This window comes from Apis laboriosa, unplaced genomic scaffold (genome assembly GCF_014066325.1).
Source record: "Apis laboriosa isolate Shangri-la unplaced genomic scaffold, ASM1406632v1 scaffold71_cov137, whole genome shotgun sequence".
Taxonomy (NCBI): Eukaryota; Metazoa; Arthropoda; class Insecta; order Hymenoptera; family Apidae; genus Apis; species Apis laboriosa.
In genome coordinates, this window is record NW_025224229.1 from 1147861 (window position 1) to 1164730 (window position 16870).

The 16870-nt window shown below is 17.5% G+C and overlaps 1 protein-coding gene across 6 annotated transcripts in view; it reads left to right on the forward strand.

Moving 5' to 3' along the window:
• The window catches only part of LOC122719224 (inositol-pentakisphosphate 2-kinase), a 281879-nt gene that overhangs the window by 218093 nt on the left and 46916 nt on the right, over window positions 1-16870 (forward strand). For 4 of the 6 annotated variants that reach the window (XM_043944871.1, XM_043944873.1, XM_043944874.1 and 1 more), the window contains one exon: window positions 5935-6130. In XM_043944871.1, the coding sequence (XP_043800806.1) occupies window positions 5935-6130 (196 nt within the window). Of the gene's footprint in view, window positions 1-1425; window positions 1652-5934; window positions 6131-16870 lie in introns of those variants that run through there. The other 2 variants (XM_043944872.1, XM_043944870.1) reach the window with 2 other exon arrangements.

Consider the following 16870-nt stretch of genomic DNA (forward strand, 5'->3'; position numbering starts at 1 on the left):
GAAAAATTGATATATGTACTTACTATTGTACATTTGTTGCAATAAAATACCTCAAAATTTGTAATAATATATTTCAAAAATTGAGTTAATATAAAAAAAGTTATTCTTTGTTTTTGATAGAATTTTATAAATGAATTTTAATGTAACATCTTAATATAATATTCTTAAAATAATTTAAATCATTTAAAGTCGTTTTTCCTAAAATCATAATTTTTAAATTATAACATTATTGTAACAAGTATGTAAGCAGATTAATATATAAAGAGTATGATTATGAGATTCGTTTTATTTTTGTAATAGTATAAAAAATCTTTGTATAATTGTTTATTTTTCTTACTTTTTCCAAATAAAGCAAAATAAAAATTCAGATACTAATATGATAAGATGTTATTTTTGAAAAAGAGAGAAGTTATGAAACTATATTAAGTCATTAATAGAAAAATTTTATTGATATCCAAGTATAATAGCAAATATAATAATTTCTGAATCTATAATAGTTTTAAATTATGATAGGCATTGTATTTATAACTTGCGTTTAAAATCAAAAAATTTTAATTATATTGCCATATTTATAATTTTCTACTTTCTCTTATTACTATAATTAAAAACACTTCAATATTTCAAATCTTTATTATGTTAAAATTACACTTGTTATAATATAATTTACTTTCTCTATTTCTTTAAAAATAACAAAATAAAATAAATTTTACTTTAATAAGCATGCATAGAAACTTTATAACAACTGGTATAACAACCGAAACATAAAACGCCCATTAAACAAAATATTAACAGATTGCTACAGAAGAATGTTTTAGTTATCACAATATTTGAACTATAATCATTATTAAAACTATTACTATGTAGATTAAAAAAGATTTTATTTTATATTTTTATTCTATCTCATATCACTATTATTTCGTCTACATCTAAACTTATTCGAATGTATAAAGAATATTAACAATCACATAACAATTTCATAATATGTAACGCAAAGTCTAAAATTCAAAATACCCACGAATATATTAACATTCTATGTATATACTATATATTTTTTTGTATTTAATTGTAAATTTTAACTTTTTAAAAAATAATATTTATAAAAAATAATATTTTTAATGATGTTTTCATGTACACGTATGCAACATTGAATATCGCTAATTTTCTTGTATCCACATATCCATCACAAACATTATTTTAATATAAATACGTAATATAATAACGTATAAAAAGGCGTGGGCAAAAATATCAAGTTGGGTTAAGAATAATCCACCAACCTCGAATGTTCATATATCGTTAATCTTGCGACCATACCAGTTTTATTTAGCATGACGTTAAAAGTGGCATTATTATCCGTTCAGTATACGTACTATCGTTCAGTTTTCTCTCAGCAGGGAGACGGATGCGGATTGCCACGTACTTCCCGTCTGCAGTCTCGAGCTCCACTCTCCTCAAGTCGTCGCGTCGCGTGCTATTATTGGCTGCAACCGTTTGCACGTCGCTATTTCGCTTACATGTTCGATTTGAGGGCCATTTTTCGAATTTTTGTATACGATAACGTGTGTCGACTTCTTTTCAAATTGAATTTTTGGATGATTTACGTTAACTTTAAGGAGAATGATATTATTTATTAGGTTCGCAGTGAAATATTAATGTTAGTTTTTAATGATCAGAAAAACTTGAAATATATGATTTTATTTTAAAATATTTATGTGTATATTATCTTATAATATCGATATTATTTTTATTAGTTTATTATATTGTTTAAAATAATATAGATAATTAATACAATGTATTTTTGTCTTTTATATAGAATGGATCACGTAAAATTAAAAATTAATTTTTCAAATTGAATGAAATTGAAACAATTTTTAAAACATAATTTAATTAATTTTTTTTCATTAGTTTTTATAAAATAATTTGTATATAAATAATTATATAAGAATAAAAATATTTAAATTATATTTATTTTAATATTCTATTCTATTTTATTTTGCATTGCATGCAGAAATAAAAATTTATATAAATAAATAAATAAAATATATAAAAAAAACAATTATTATGTATTATATATACACACATAGATAGGAATTTTGTTACGTAGATATAAATCAAGAAATAATAATTAGATAAAAGATTATTTAAAAGATTTTATGGTATAACTCCTTCTTGTACTAACCCCTCAATTATTTCAAATAGCATTTTAATCAATATATATTAATATATTCGTAGGATATTTTTGGAAATTAAAATAAATATAAAGATTGGATAAATGTAAAGAATGTAAAAATTTCAATTAAAGACGTACTTATAAATAGTTGAACTGCATTAGACGAACTAACAAAAAAAGAAAACTCTATTTCCATTACACCTCCGTTGCATATATTCTTCATTTAATGTAAATTTAATTTACATTAATTTGTTCATAACTTTATATATTTTTTATATATTATATAAAATACATAATAATTGTTTTTTTATATATTTTCTTTATATATATTTAGATATTATATATTTTTATAATTTTTTTATATATTGTTTTTTTTATATATTATATTTTATATATATATTATATATTATATATTATATTTTTTATTATATTATTTTTATTATTTTATTAATTTATACTGATTATTATATTTTAATTTTTATATTATAATAACATTTTTATATATTTTGTATAACTATCAATTATAAAAAAATTGTAATTGAAAATCAATATCGAGTTAATTAGTGAAACAAATCTTATTGTTAAATAAAATAAAAACTTTATATCTACATAGTATTGAGTGCAATTATTGTGTTAACTCAAAGGATAATGATAGTTTAATCTGAAATACCAACTATTCGACATAAAACTCTAAATTGATTTCGAATCGATTAACAATTCACAACTAATAGCAACAATATTACATAATTGTTTTTTCATTCTGAATTTTACGTATAAATGGTCGAAAAACTATATTGACAGTGTTTACACAAAAAATTATTGACTTGATTTACATTGACTTTTACATTACTTTTATTAATTATATATTCTTATACTCTATCTTCTCTACTCGTATGTACTCTTTAACGAGAAATTTATTTGTTACAACTTTAACTCTTTCATAGCAAAATAAATATTGCTGTTTAAATAAAATGTTTTTTTGCTTCCGAAAAAATAAAAATTTTATATTCATATAAAAATATGTAAAATAAAAGTTTCACAGCAATCATATTTATTATATATTTTATTAAGTAAATTTAATTAAATTTTATTAAGAAAATTCTGTTATTTCTTTTATAATAAATAAATATAATTAATTATTTTTATTTTTTATCTATCATAAAAATAAATATAATTCTCTTTTATTTCTTTGTTATCATTTATAACTTAAAACAAAAATAAATTCATTACAGAATGAAACAATTTCACAAATCATAAATATGAAAATCAATGAAAATCAATTACATTATATTAATGTAGTAAATAAGAAGTAGAGTAGTACACTGAATAGTACACTGAATGTAGAACAAGAAATCAATGAACATGATTCCATTATTTTCTAAAATAAATATATTTATATTTTTTTATATTTACTATATGTTTATATACATCTATTTAAAAAATATTAACACAAAGGAAAAAGATCAACTTTGATTAATTTTCTTTATTTAAAATTATATTAGATTTCCTAGAATAATTGTAATAATTAATTGTTATTAAATATATATTATATAATGTAAATATTTTAATTTAATTTTTAATTTATTATTATTAAAATTTTATTACTTTATTTATTAAAATTTTATTTTTATGATTATAATTGATAAATAATATAATACCTAGCAATTAGTATTATTTTTTAAAGTACTATTCTTTAAATTATATTATATTCATTAAAATATATTATAAAAATAACATATTTATATAATATTATATTATATATACAAATATTTATATATACAAATATTTTCAATAAATTATCATTAAATTATCATAATTGAATACGTTTANAAATTAATATAAATTAATAATATAATTTATTTATATTTATATATTATTTTTAATATGTATAAAAAAAATAAATATTAAAATTATACTTTATCTATTTATGCTAATGAATTTATCTTATCAATTAAAAATATTCAATGAACTCATTTTTAAGTCTCAATATTTTAGACTTCATGAATTATTTATTTTATGTTAAAAATCTTTTATTTTAAACCGGTTATTTTATTCATAATTATCATATATACAAAATTTGTAATTACTATATTTATATTTATATTTATATTTGTAATATTAAACTAAAAGTAATTCACAAAATTAATTACTTTTTAATTTCATAATTGAAGAATTTGTTCAATGTTAAATAATATATTCAGATAATATATAATAATATATAAATAGTAATAATATATAAATAGATACGTATTAATTTCATTTATTATTAATTTCATTATTTATTTTAGGATATTAAATATATATTCATAGAATAATTTTGGAAAATCGATTTTAGAAGCCAAAATACATACAAAAATTTCGATCTTATTTATTTTATTATTAGCAATTTAAATTTGCATTAAATGAGATGAAATGTAATAGTATATAATAATAATGTAATGAGGACGAGCAAATTTCTTTTCGTCTCGTTTCGTTTAATCGATATTGTTATATACTAATTTTTGTATTTATTATGTTTTGACTTTTAGAATATATCCTACAAATATATTAATACTCTATATGTATATAATAATGCATATATGTAAATTTTTTAATCTCTTCAAAAATATATAAATCTTTAGTTTGCAAATATAATATTTCCTTCTCTTTTATATTTGAATAAAATATTAAAATTACTTAACAAGTATTAATTATTTTATTTATAAATATTTAATTTGTTAACAAATAGTTGATATTTATACATCAAAATAGTGTAATTTGATAATGTTGAGACAAATCAAAACAAGATTTTTTTTTCGAAATTAAGATTCTTTTCTAAATCTGAAATTCTTAAAAGTGTCAAGATTTTCTAAGATAATTCTAAAAATTTCCGAGAATTCAAATGCTGTTTAGGAGTTTGTTTTATTGAATGCGTCCATAATTTTAGATTTCGAATATGAATATATGAATATACAAATAGATTTTGGAACATTGTCAAATTTTACTTTGCAAAATTTACGATTATTTATTTTTTTAGTTAATATAAGTAATTAATTTAAATATATGTTGATAATAATATAAATTATAAAATCCAAAAGAGATAATTCTCTTTTTTTTATAATTTTATTATTTTATATTAATTTTTTTTATTTAAATAACTTTTATAAAATAAAATTTGAAAGAGAAATTGAAAATTCAAAACTTGTAAAAATATCGAAAATTCCGACATTTTTGAATCACTCGATATTCTCAGAAATAAGAAATATTTCTAGAAATCTCGAAATTTGCAGAATCATGACCACTACCGAAATAAGCTTGATCATTGGAAGAATGAAAGAAAACAATATGGTGGAATTTAGAAATCATAGAAAAGATAGGCGAAATAACAAATATTCCATAAATTTTCATTTTACTATCAAGATAAATGATAAAAATCTGCCCATATGATACAGTTCAATAGAACACCTGTTATTTCTTTCAAGTTCCATTATCACTACTACCACTATTATTTTCTCTCATTCTTCCAATAGTCAAACTTGTCCCAGCAATCCTAATCCCGACCTATCCCGAGCATCGAAATATTTTTGGATTCTCACATTTCTATGCAGAATCTAGTAAATAATTATAGAATAGATATAGATATTATTTTACGTCTTGAGTATATAATTAACATCAAAGGTTTATCTTAAATTTTTATTTTTTAATGCGTTATGCAGCAATTTGTTTTTAAATCTTATTAATTAAATATATCCGAGAATTTTAATGAGAATTTTTATTTCTTTTCGCAGGGATAAAGATAAAACAATGAAAATCAACGAAGGAAATCCTGTGGCAACCACTGCCTTTCCAGAATCGATGACCACTTCCACCGGAAGTTTCGATGGCGATTTGCGGACAACTTCCCCTCTTTCATCGACATTCTCCATCGAGGATTGTGTTTACAGAGGTGAAGGAAATGCTAATATCGTTGTTGCACTGCCACAGGTAAGCCGCTAAAATTTTCTTTTTTATTTATAAAAATATTTCAGCAATATTTTTATTATTATTATTATTTCGTTTTGTCGAAATATAAATATGAATTGATCGTTTGAAATATCAATGTTTTTAAAATTTTGTATTATTAAATAATATTGCTTGAAACTATAAATTGAAAAAATATAACTTGAATGATAACTTATTAATCATTTTGTTATAAGAAAGCAAATATTGAATTTGGATGGTTTTCATATTGATTCGCAATTTAAAATAATTGTGTAATAATATAAAAAATTAAAAAATTGGTAAAAATATTCATCGTAAAGATTATTCAACATTTAGGGATATCTTTTGATTTTAAAGCTAAAATAAATACAAAAATAATTAGTTAACAAATATTTATTAAATTATAAATAATTTAAGTTTTCATTAAATAAAACAAAATATAGATAAAGTGAGATAGCTTTCTCTGTCACATTCAAGTTCTTTCACTTGAACTCCACTTCATTTTATCTAACACAAACTTAAATTACTTATAATTTAATAAATAATTTTTAATAATATTCTTTTATTTTATATATTTATTGCATATTTTTATTTTATATTTTATAATCGACATTTTTTCTTGTCAATTTTTATGTCTGTTTAATTTTAAGAATCTAAAGATATTTTATGAATATATTAAAAAAGGATTTAAATTGAATGACATATTTTGAATCGATATCGAAATCAAATATAAGTCATTAAAAATATTTTAAGTTTTTATATTAAAATTTCAATTATATTTATTATAAAACGCAATAATTTCCTCAGCTTCTTTTCATGAATTAATTTTTCATTATATTTTTAAATAATGACTCTTATTAATGGCAATTATATTATTTTTTGTCTCATCAATTATTTTTCAATTATTAATGTCAACTTTGTTTTTTAAATAATTTCAATAATAAAAAATCTAAGAGAATTAGATTATTGGTTAAATCAGGTGGTTATAATATATTGGAGTTAAATCATATGTAATTTACTAATATCTTTTATTTATAAATTAAGCATCTATTGAATTTATCATTAGTAAAAATTCTTTTTGATATATGATATTATAAATTATTAAATATTTACATCAATAATTTATTATTGATAGCCTTTAAAAAATGTATAAAATATAAAATAAATCGAAAAATAATAATTTTTTTATTATTTTTATATTATATTGATAAAAAGATGATTATAAAAATAATAATGTTAAATCGACATAAAATTTACTTTTTATTATTTGTGAAATTTATTTTAAATTTATAGGTATATACTTACTAAGACTTATTTTAATAAAACACATTGATTACTCAATAAAGTAATCTTTAATATGATAACAAATGACGCGTTAACATATGACACTGCAATAATAATGGTGTCATTAATGCTTGTATTACCATTTTAAAATAATCTGTAAATATTTTTCATAAGACATACAAACATGTATATATTATAACGCATATTATCGCTTTATCATGCTAATGAGTTTATAATCAGTCATTAAAGTATTCATACGATGACTTATAAGAAAATTCATCTATTTTGAAAAATCTGATTTTAATAAAAATTTGTATGTATGTAGAATAATAATAAATCGTATAAAGCAATTTATTTCTCGATAAAAAATCTGTATTATTTTTTTTCATGTTTCGTGTACAATTTTGTATAAAAATATTTTTTACAACACTATAATATAACAGATAATTACCTTAATATTTATAATTTAAAATTTGATTTTATCTCGTTATGAAGTTGTATCTTAAAAAACGAAAATAATTTAAAAGTTGATTTCATTCATTATAAGTGATATTAGCTGATATTTATAATATTTATCACTTATTTTTTTTATTTATTTTCTTATTCTTAATAATAAATTAATTAATATTATTAATTCAATGTAAATTTTTATTAATAAATATATATTAATAAATAATATTAAATATTAAATTATTATTAATATAAATATTAAGTATTAAATAATAATAAATAATATATATTAATAAATAATTCTTTTCTTATTTTTAATATATAATAAAAAGACAAGTGTCCAAAAAATTAAAGATGTTTTTTCAAGTTAAAAATCAATAATAATAATAATAATTTCGTTTTTAATTTTATTTTTTATATAAAGATGAAAATATATCTGCAGACAAATAAATTTTCCTATATGAATAAATTTATTTAAAACATTTTTTCTCTATTTTGGATAGTTAAAGAAAATACAGTGAAAAATAATGAAAAATATAATGAAAAATATTCTACATAAAATAACTTACTAATCCATCGATATTTTTAGAAAGATAAAATGAAAATTATAAAAATTTTTGCAATTTTGAATATTTCATTTTAACGTTTATGATATTTGTTTAAAGTATTTATTTTACACAATCTTGACTGCCGCTGCTTGACCTAATATATCTTCTTCACTTATTCTCGCCATATCTTTGCATTGTCTCTAGTATTTCGAGCTCGAGTTGTATTCCTGGAATAATACAAGAATTACAATGCATATATTCGGCATATTGGTATTTAAATGGCACTAAATATATATATATATTTATTTCATTAGTAAATAATCACGCAACTGTACAAAAGTTTAAATTTAAGTTATGTACGATTCAATGTCGTATTTCATGAACTTTAGGATCGTTAACGCACTTTTAATAGTATAATAAACGTAATATATTCTGCATATTTTGCATATTTATCATTGTTATATAAATTATTTTTCAGTTTCGTTGTTTATAAATAGTAAATATTTTATAATGATAAATACAATATATTATTGACAGTACAATTCTTGATATTTAAATATATCTTATGATTTTCAGTTTCTTTCATCTTTTATTTTTAAAAAGTCTTTAATAGCATTCATTTCATTATGAACAATTTTAAATTCAGAATAGCTTAATGAAAAAATATGTCTTATATTGCGAAAAATTTATATTCTTAAATATAAGGTATAAGTATAAATATAATAACTTTTTAAAAAAAATGTATTGAAAAATAAGCATACAATTTCAAAATTAATGAATAGTTCTTTTATTCCGGTTTTGATTTTTATTAAATGTCTCTTTTCATATACGAGATATAAGTAAGTATGTACTACTTTTTGGCAAATCCTTATAAAAATTAATATGATACACATAATTTTATTTTCTTTTTATTTCTTATATTCTCATAGTAATTTCTTTAAGAAATTGAAAAAAAGTATGTTGTGAATTAAATTATTTTGTTAAAGATTATAGAATTGCTTATTTCCACCGTGCATCTTTAACCAAGTCTGACTCATCATCGCGACAATATAATTTAACTATGAATCAGTGCGTTGGTATTCACTGTATTTAGAAACTACTTCATTTTTTAAAATATCGAAAAATAGAAAATTAAATTAATCCCTTATAAAAAGAATTTTTCTTGCTTATAATTCTTAAAATAAATTTTGTAAGAAAATATTTTTAAATGCTTTATTTTATATATTTCATATGTAAAATTTTTTATGTAAATAATAATTTTATTAATATTTGTTAATATTTATTAATGTAACAATTTTAAACTTTTTAAAAAATTTATGTATTATTGATATAAGATATGTATTTTATTTTTTTTTTTTATATTTATTCTTTATAATCTTTATAAAATGTTAATATATTCTTGAAATTTTTAGAAAATTGATCTAGAAATTAAAACAAATCAAAATTGATATACAGATATCGGTTGAAATTTATTTATTAAATTATAAGCAATTGAATTTTGCATTGTAAAACGAAGCGAAATACAAATAAGATAAAATAGTTTTATCTCTGTCATACCGCTATCTCGTTCTATTTCCATCTAACGCAAATTTAAATTGCTTAATTAATTTTTCGTTTTTTAGAATCAATCTTCTAAATGTGTCCCATTAATATATTATATTATATTATAATTCTGTATACCTTTTTTTTTATTATCGAAAAAAGCTTATATAAAATATGAACTTAATAAAAATCTTTAATATATAATATATTTATTTGCGTAGAATAAAAAATGTATAATATATTTATTTCATTTTATTTAAAATAAAAAATCTTTAATTTGTTAATTTGAGTTTAATATTTGCATTCAGATTTAAATTTATTAAAAATTTTAAAAAAATTCTCTTTTACCAATTATTATTAATAAGAATTTTTTTAATAATAAAAATAATTTTTTCTTTTGTAAACAAAAATAAAAAAAATAATGTTATTAAAATTTATAAAACACTCATTTTATTAAAAAAAATATATATATAATATATGTATATTTAAAATATTAATTTAATTTATATTAATTTATATTAATTTAAAATATTAAAATTAATTTAAAATATATATATTTATTTGTTTAATATATATAATAATTAATTAAAATACTATGTTCATATGTATGTACATCGAATATAAAAAAGTTAATTCTTTTCCAATATAATAAAATTATAAAAAGATACATAATTTATAAAATTATTCAAATATAATTTTTATATGGAAATTTTTATATAATAATTTTTAGATACCTCTGACATTTTACATAAAAAATATTTTCAACTTTTCAAAGCTCATAAATTTAAATAATCGCATTATGTAACAATATTTAAAATATGTTTGTAAAATATTAAAAATATGAAATATAAAAATATTAAAAATATGTTTGTATATTATTTTTGACCTTTTTTCTGAATTTCTTTCAAATAAATAGAAAGAGATAAATTAGAAGAAATTGAACTTTATTTTATAAACAATATATGTCGTACTGAAACAAGAATATTAATCTTTTTTGTGCATTTTTAGATAAAATTTATATAATAATAATAGACTTTACTTTTTTTATTATTATCTCTTTCAGTCTGTTTAAAATCATTTGAAGAAAGAAAAAGAAAACAAATTAAGAAAGTGAAAATAGAAAGTGAGAATAGAAATTAAGAAAGTGAATTATAACAAATTTTAAAAAATTAATATTACAATAAAAAATTATTATAAATAATCAAGGAAAATGTGTAAGTAAAATTAATTAAATAATAAAGCTACTTAGAAAATAAAATTATAATGTACAAGAAAAATCTTATTATAATATTATAATCTTATTATAATAGTTATTATAGTATATTTATAATATACTATATATTTATAATATACTTATAATATAGTATATTTATAAGTATATATATTTATAATATAGTATATTATAAGTATATATATTTATAATATAGTATATTATAGTATATTTATAATTTTAGAAAGCGGAAAATTAAAAAAAAAATTTCTATTTTAAAAATATTTTATACTTATAATTATGATTTATGATATGAGTGAAACTAATTTTAAATAATACTAAAGATCTAAAAATGAAATTTATTAATTTTGAAAATTAAAAAAGGTATTTTAATATTTTATTATTACTTGATACTTATTATTACTTGATATTTATTATTCAATACATTAGTTGGTATTATAGATTTGATTTTATTTTATTATTATTCAATATTAAGAAGCCTTAAGTCATAAATATTTTAAACGTATAATTTATTATAATAAAAATTGTGTTATAATAAAATCTTTTTATATTCATTATTATAAATATAAAATTAGTGGAAGAAATTTACAATCGTTTTTTTTCTTCATTAAAATATAATTCTTATTTTGAAAAAAAATTAAATAATTATTATATTAGTCAATAAATTGCTATGTAAAAATTAAATTATTACAACATGTAAACTTATTATCGATTAATAATTACGTACATTCAAACAAAGATCCTTGTTATATAATTTTTTTGTTATATAAAATAAATTTAACTAAAATACTATTTATTTGATATATTATTTATTTTTTTTTTTTAATAACATTTACATAAATATATGATGATTATATATCGAGCAACTATAATTATATTTATATTTATAATAATTATATATTTATATAAATATTATAAATATTTTAAGAAATTAAAAAATGATAATTAAAATAAAAAGTGATAATTGTATTCTTGAAGAAAATAAAAAATTATATGAATTTTTTTAATAAAATAAATAAACAAGTTTCAGTCAAACTATCAATATACGATATTCTCATAAATTTTGATCAATTTTAAATACGTTATAGAACAAGATTTTAAATAATTTTTTCTTATACATATGACTATTGATTAATTTCAAAATATTTGCAAAAAATTATGCTATTAAAGCTTGATTTAACAGAAATCATTATATTTAATATTTATCCAGTTTCAGTAATTTTATTTGTTAGAATAATCAATATAAAATATTCGAAATAAAAACTTATCAAATATATGTATAAATCGATATATTTTTCTATTTTTATTTATTTCTAAAATTTTTTAAATATAATATCTTTTTATTTATATAATAATTACTTAATATACATTTTCGCATTCAAAAATTCTAGAATATTATTGTATTTGTTTCAAAATTGAAGAAAAGTTAAGTTAGATAATTATTAATACTAATTTGATACTTTATATGTTATAAAAAAAATAAATACAAAAAATTTTAGATCAGATATATATAAATTTGTTGAAATGTTAATAATAAGATAATGTTAAATACAATATTATTTCATTCTATATTTTCAAATTTAAAATATTAAGTTTATATTATATTATTTTAAAAGTATTTTTTATTACTAATTATTGATATGAAACGAAATATTTTAATTGATTTTTATGGTATTAAAACAAATATTCTTATAATCTACTTTATCTCAAAAGATTTTTAGAAAATTATTCGATTTTTAATTCTAAAATGAATTTAACAGACATTTTTTCAAAGTTAAATTTATTATGTAATTTTCAAAGCATTATTATTATTAGTTTATATTTAAAAAACTTTTTTTCCAGTTTTATAAATCATTAATAATGTAACTGAATAAAAAAAACTTAAATGTTCGCGTTATAATTATAAATGATTTAATATTTTAAAATTTAATCAAGATTATATATTATATTATATAATATATGAAACATACTGTACTTAAATTTTGAATATAATCTGACAATTTATTATATGTATTATGCATCGTGTTTATGTTTTGATACACTCAATTGCTTGCTTGTTTTTGCGTGAATATGTGAAAATGCAGACGCAAATTGAATTAATAAGAAAATTTATTGAAAGAGAAAATTCACTTTTAATATTCATTATTCATGAAATAATGATAGAGTTATTTATCATTATAGTTCTGTTGTATATTAAAATATTAATTTTAATAAACAATATCATAATAAATCTAACAAATATGTATGCAGAAAATATACATCCAAGACAGAGTTTACATGTAAAAAATGTATTGAAGATAACAGTAAATAAAAATCTATAGATTTTAAATAAATAATTTACAAAAAGTTACATTTTAATATATCAAAAGACAGATTTCAATAAAAAAAAGTATATAATCAATGCACGTAAATTTAGTATTAAATACATCAAAAATGTTTTGAAAGAAAAAAAAAACTTTAAATTTTATATCTCTTTTTAAAATCAAATTTGGAATAAATTAATTTTTTTAAATTTTTACTTAAAATATAAATAAATTATTTATTATGTTTAATAAAACATAAATGCAAGAAAAATTAAACTTAATTATATTTTATATATATTAGGAAAATATATGTATATAATTTCTTAAAATTTGATAATATGAAAATATTATCAAAATTTAATAATATGAAGGATAACACAAATCTCAAAAAATAATTTATTAGTTACGATAAAGTTAAAACTAATTTAATTAAAATTAAATTTTATTATTTAAATTATTAATTGACAATAACATATAATATTAATATTTCTTGTTTGATACACTTGCTATGTATATCAGATATATATATCTATTAAGAGAGATATATATATCTATGAAGCATTGAATCAATATTTCATCATATTGAATCATAGAATACTATTCCCTAAAATGATAACATCCAATAATAATAACATCTATCATACATCCACAAATAAAATAAAAATATTAATAGATATATTGAAAAAATATCAATATTTAATATTTTTATTTGATATATTTATGTATAATTATAAAAATATTAACTTGAATAATATCAATAGGTACACATATTCTTATTCAAAAAGATATATATTAAGATATCTATTATATCTATATCTAAGATATATCTTAAGATATATATTATATTACATTTGTTTGAAAATTGATAAAAATTAAATGATTACTTAATTGATACTTCTATAATATAAGAAGAAAGATGTAAAATGTATTAAAAATGATGTATTAAAAATATATGTATATAAAATTATATATAATTTTCATCATATATAATTATATGAAAAGATAAAAATAAAAATTAAATGATTACTTAATTGATACTTCTATAATATGAGAAGAAAGATGTAAAATGTATTAAAAATGATGTATTAAAAATATATGTATATAAAATTATATATAATCTTCATCATATATAATTATATATAATTTTCATCACTATTAATTATTAATTTTATTAAGAGTTTTTATGACTTTCATAAAAAATTATGAGAAAATATATTGGCATATAATATAAGATAAAATAATATTATCAAATATAAATTATATATAATATATATAATTTTATATATAATATATATAATTATATATAATATATATATAAGTATATATAATATATAATATATAATATATAATATATAAATATATAATAATATATAAGTATAAATTATATTTAAAAATATTAGAGATTGAATAATCTTATCTATTGATTTTAGGACGAAATAAAATATTGCATCTATTTAAAAAAAAACTACTTAAAAACTAATTTATATATATGATTAAATAAATCTTTATAATTTGAATTTTAAGGAAATAATTAACATCGTTTAATAATAAAAAATTGTTGTTCACAGTTTAAACTTGGTTTAAACACAGTTTAAATACAATTTAAACTTTTAACAATTAATTTAATGATAATTATATATAATTTTTGTTGAATTGAAAAAAAAATTTAAAATAATCAAAAATAATGCATTATAATGTCAGATTAATGATACCTATCATTATTAAATTATCATTTACCGTATTAAGACAATTGTTTAAAATTGTAAAGACAGTGATGATAAAAATTTTAGAATTTTTATTCATTAATATAATATTATATTATGTAATTTTATGTAAATATGTCTATAAATATTCAGAATAATCGAAGTTCGAAATTTACTTCAATATTCTCGCATTGATGAGATTAATTATTTTAAAGGATATATCGAACGAACATAATAATTCGTATATACTTACTCTTCCTAACTATATTTTTATTTTATAATTCGCAGCATCATTTATCGCATAAACATCCGCCTTCACACTTGCAATGAATTACAAATCACTCGCCTACATTCTTGCAATTATACTTATTTCCTATCTGTCAAGTTTATCTTTCACATATTTCCATAGAAAGCAGATGATTATTATAATTATAATTAATTGATCATCACTTAATGCATTTACTTCATATTTCTAAGAAATGACTGTATATACATTATTATGTATAGACGTTAAATTAATTGGAAAACTTTAGCATGATAGAATAAACAATCCTATTTTCTTCTAAATATAATCAAAAATAGCAAACAATCTACACTTAAAACTCTATAATTGATTTACAATTATAAATAATTTATTTAATTAAAATAATTTTGCAAAATTGTCAAATGTTTAAGAAAAATAAAACTTATTATATTATCTCATTTTATACATTAATTCTATAGATATGATCTATAGAAAGATAGATTAATTATCTTTCAATGTAAATATATCAGTGTTTATTTTTGAAACAATATAAATAAGTACAATATAAAAATACACTGTTAAAAGAAAATGAGCTGGCTATATATATATATATATATATATATATATATATATATATATATGTATATACACACACATAACATTAATTATTTTTCATTTAATAAATGATAAGTAATCATTAAAACACATGTATTAATATTTAATCGCCTCATATTCTTGACAAAAAAAATTTCATATATTCATCACTTTTAAATGATACACTTTTTCAAAAAAACGAAATAACTATATAACAGTCAGAAAACGACTGAGAAGTTCGCATTCTCTTTGCATCGGTGCGCATATTTACTGCGCACTTGTAAGTGGAAAAAAGAGAAATGTAACTGAGCAGAATTGAAAAAAGAAAAAGACAATGAAACGATGGCCGTTGACCTCAGTAATCATTGGAAGGGAGAATTGTTAGGTAGTAGGAAACTAAGCTGTTAGAGTGGGGATTTCATGAATGATCGATGAGTTTTGCATTTCAGAATCATGGAAGCTATCGCAAAAGGAAGTTCTAATTGTAAGATATTGACCTCAGAAAAGATATGTAAAATAGATTGTATTGTTCAATAGAAAAAGTCATTTTTTTAAAATTTATCTTAATTTATATATAAAAAAATTTATTTATGTTATTAATTATGAATAGATTTTATTTTTTTAAATTTAGATTTTTTTTTATATTATTTAAAATATATTATTTAAAATATTCAAATATATATTTAAAATAATATTCATTATATAAAATTTATATATTATTTATAATTTATTTATTTAATAAATTAAATTCTATGAGAGTGTAACTAACATTGAATTTGCAAATTGAAATTATGATATAAAGAAATTATATCATATATATTATGTAGACATCAATTCTATTTTT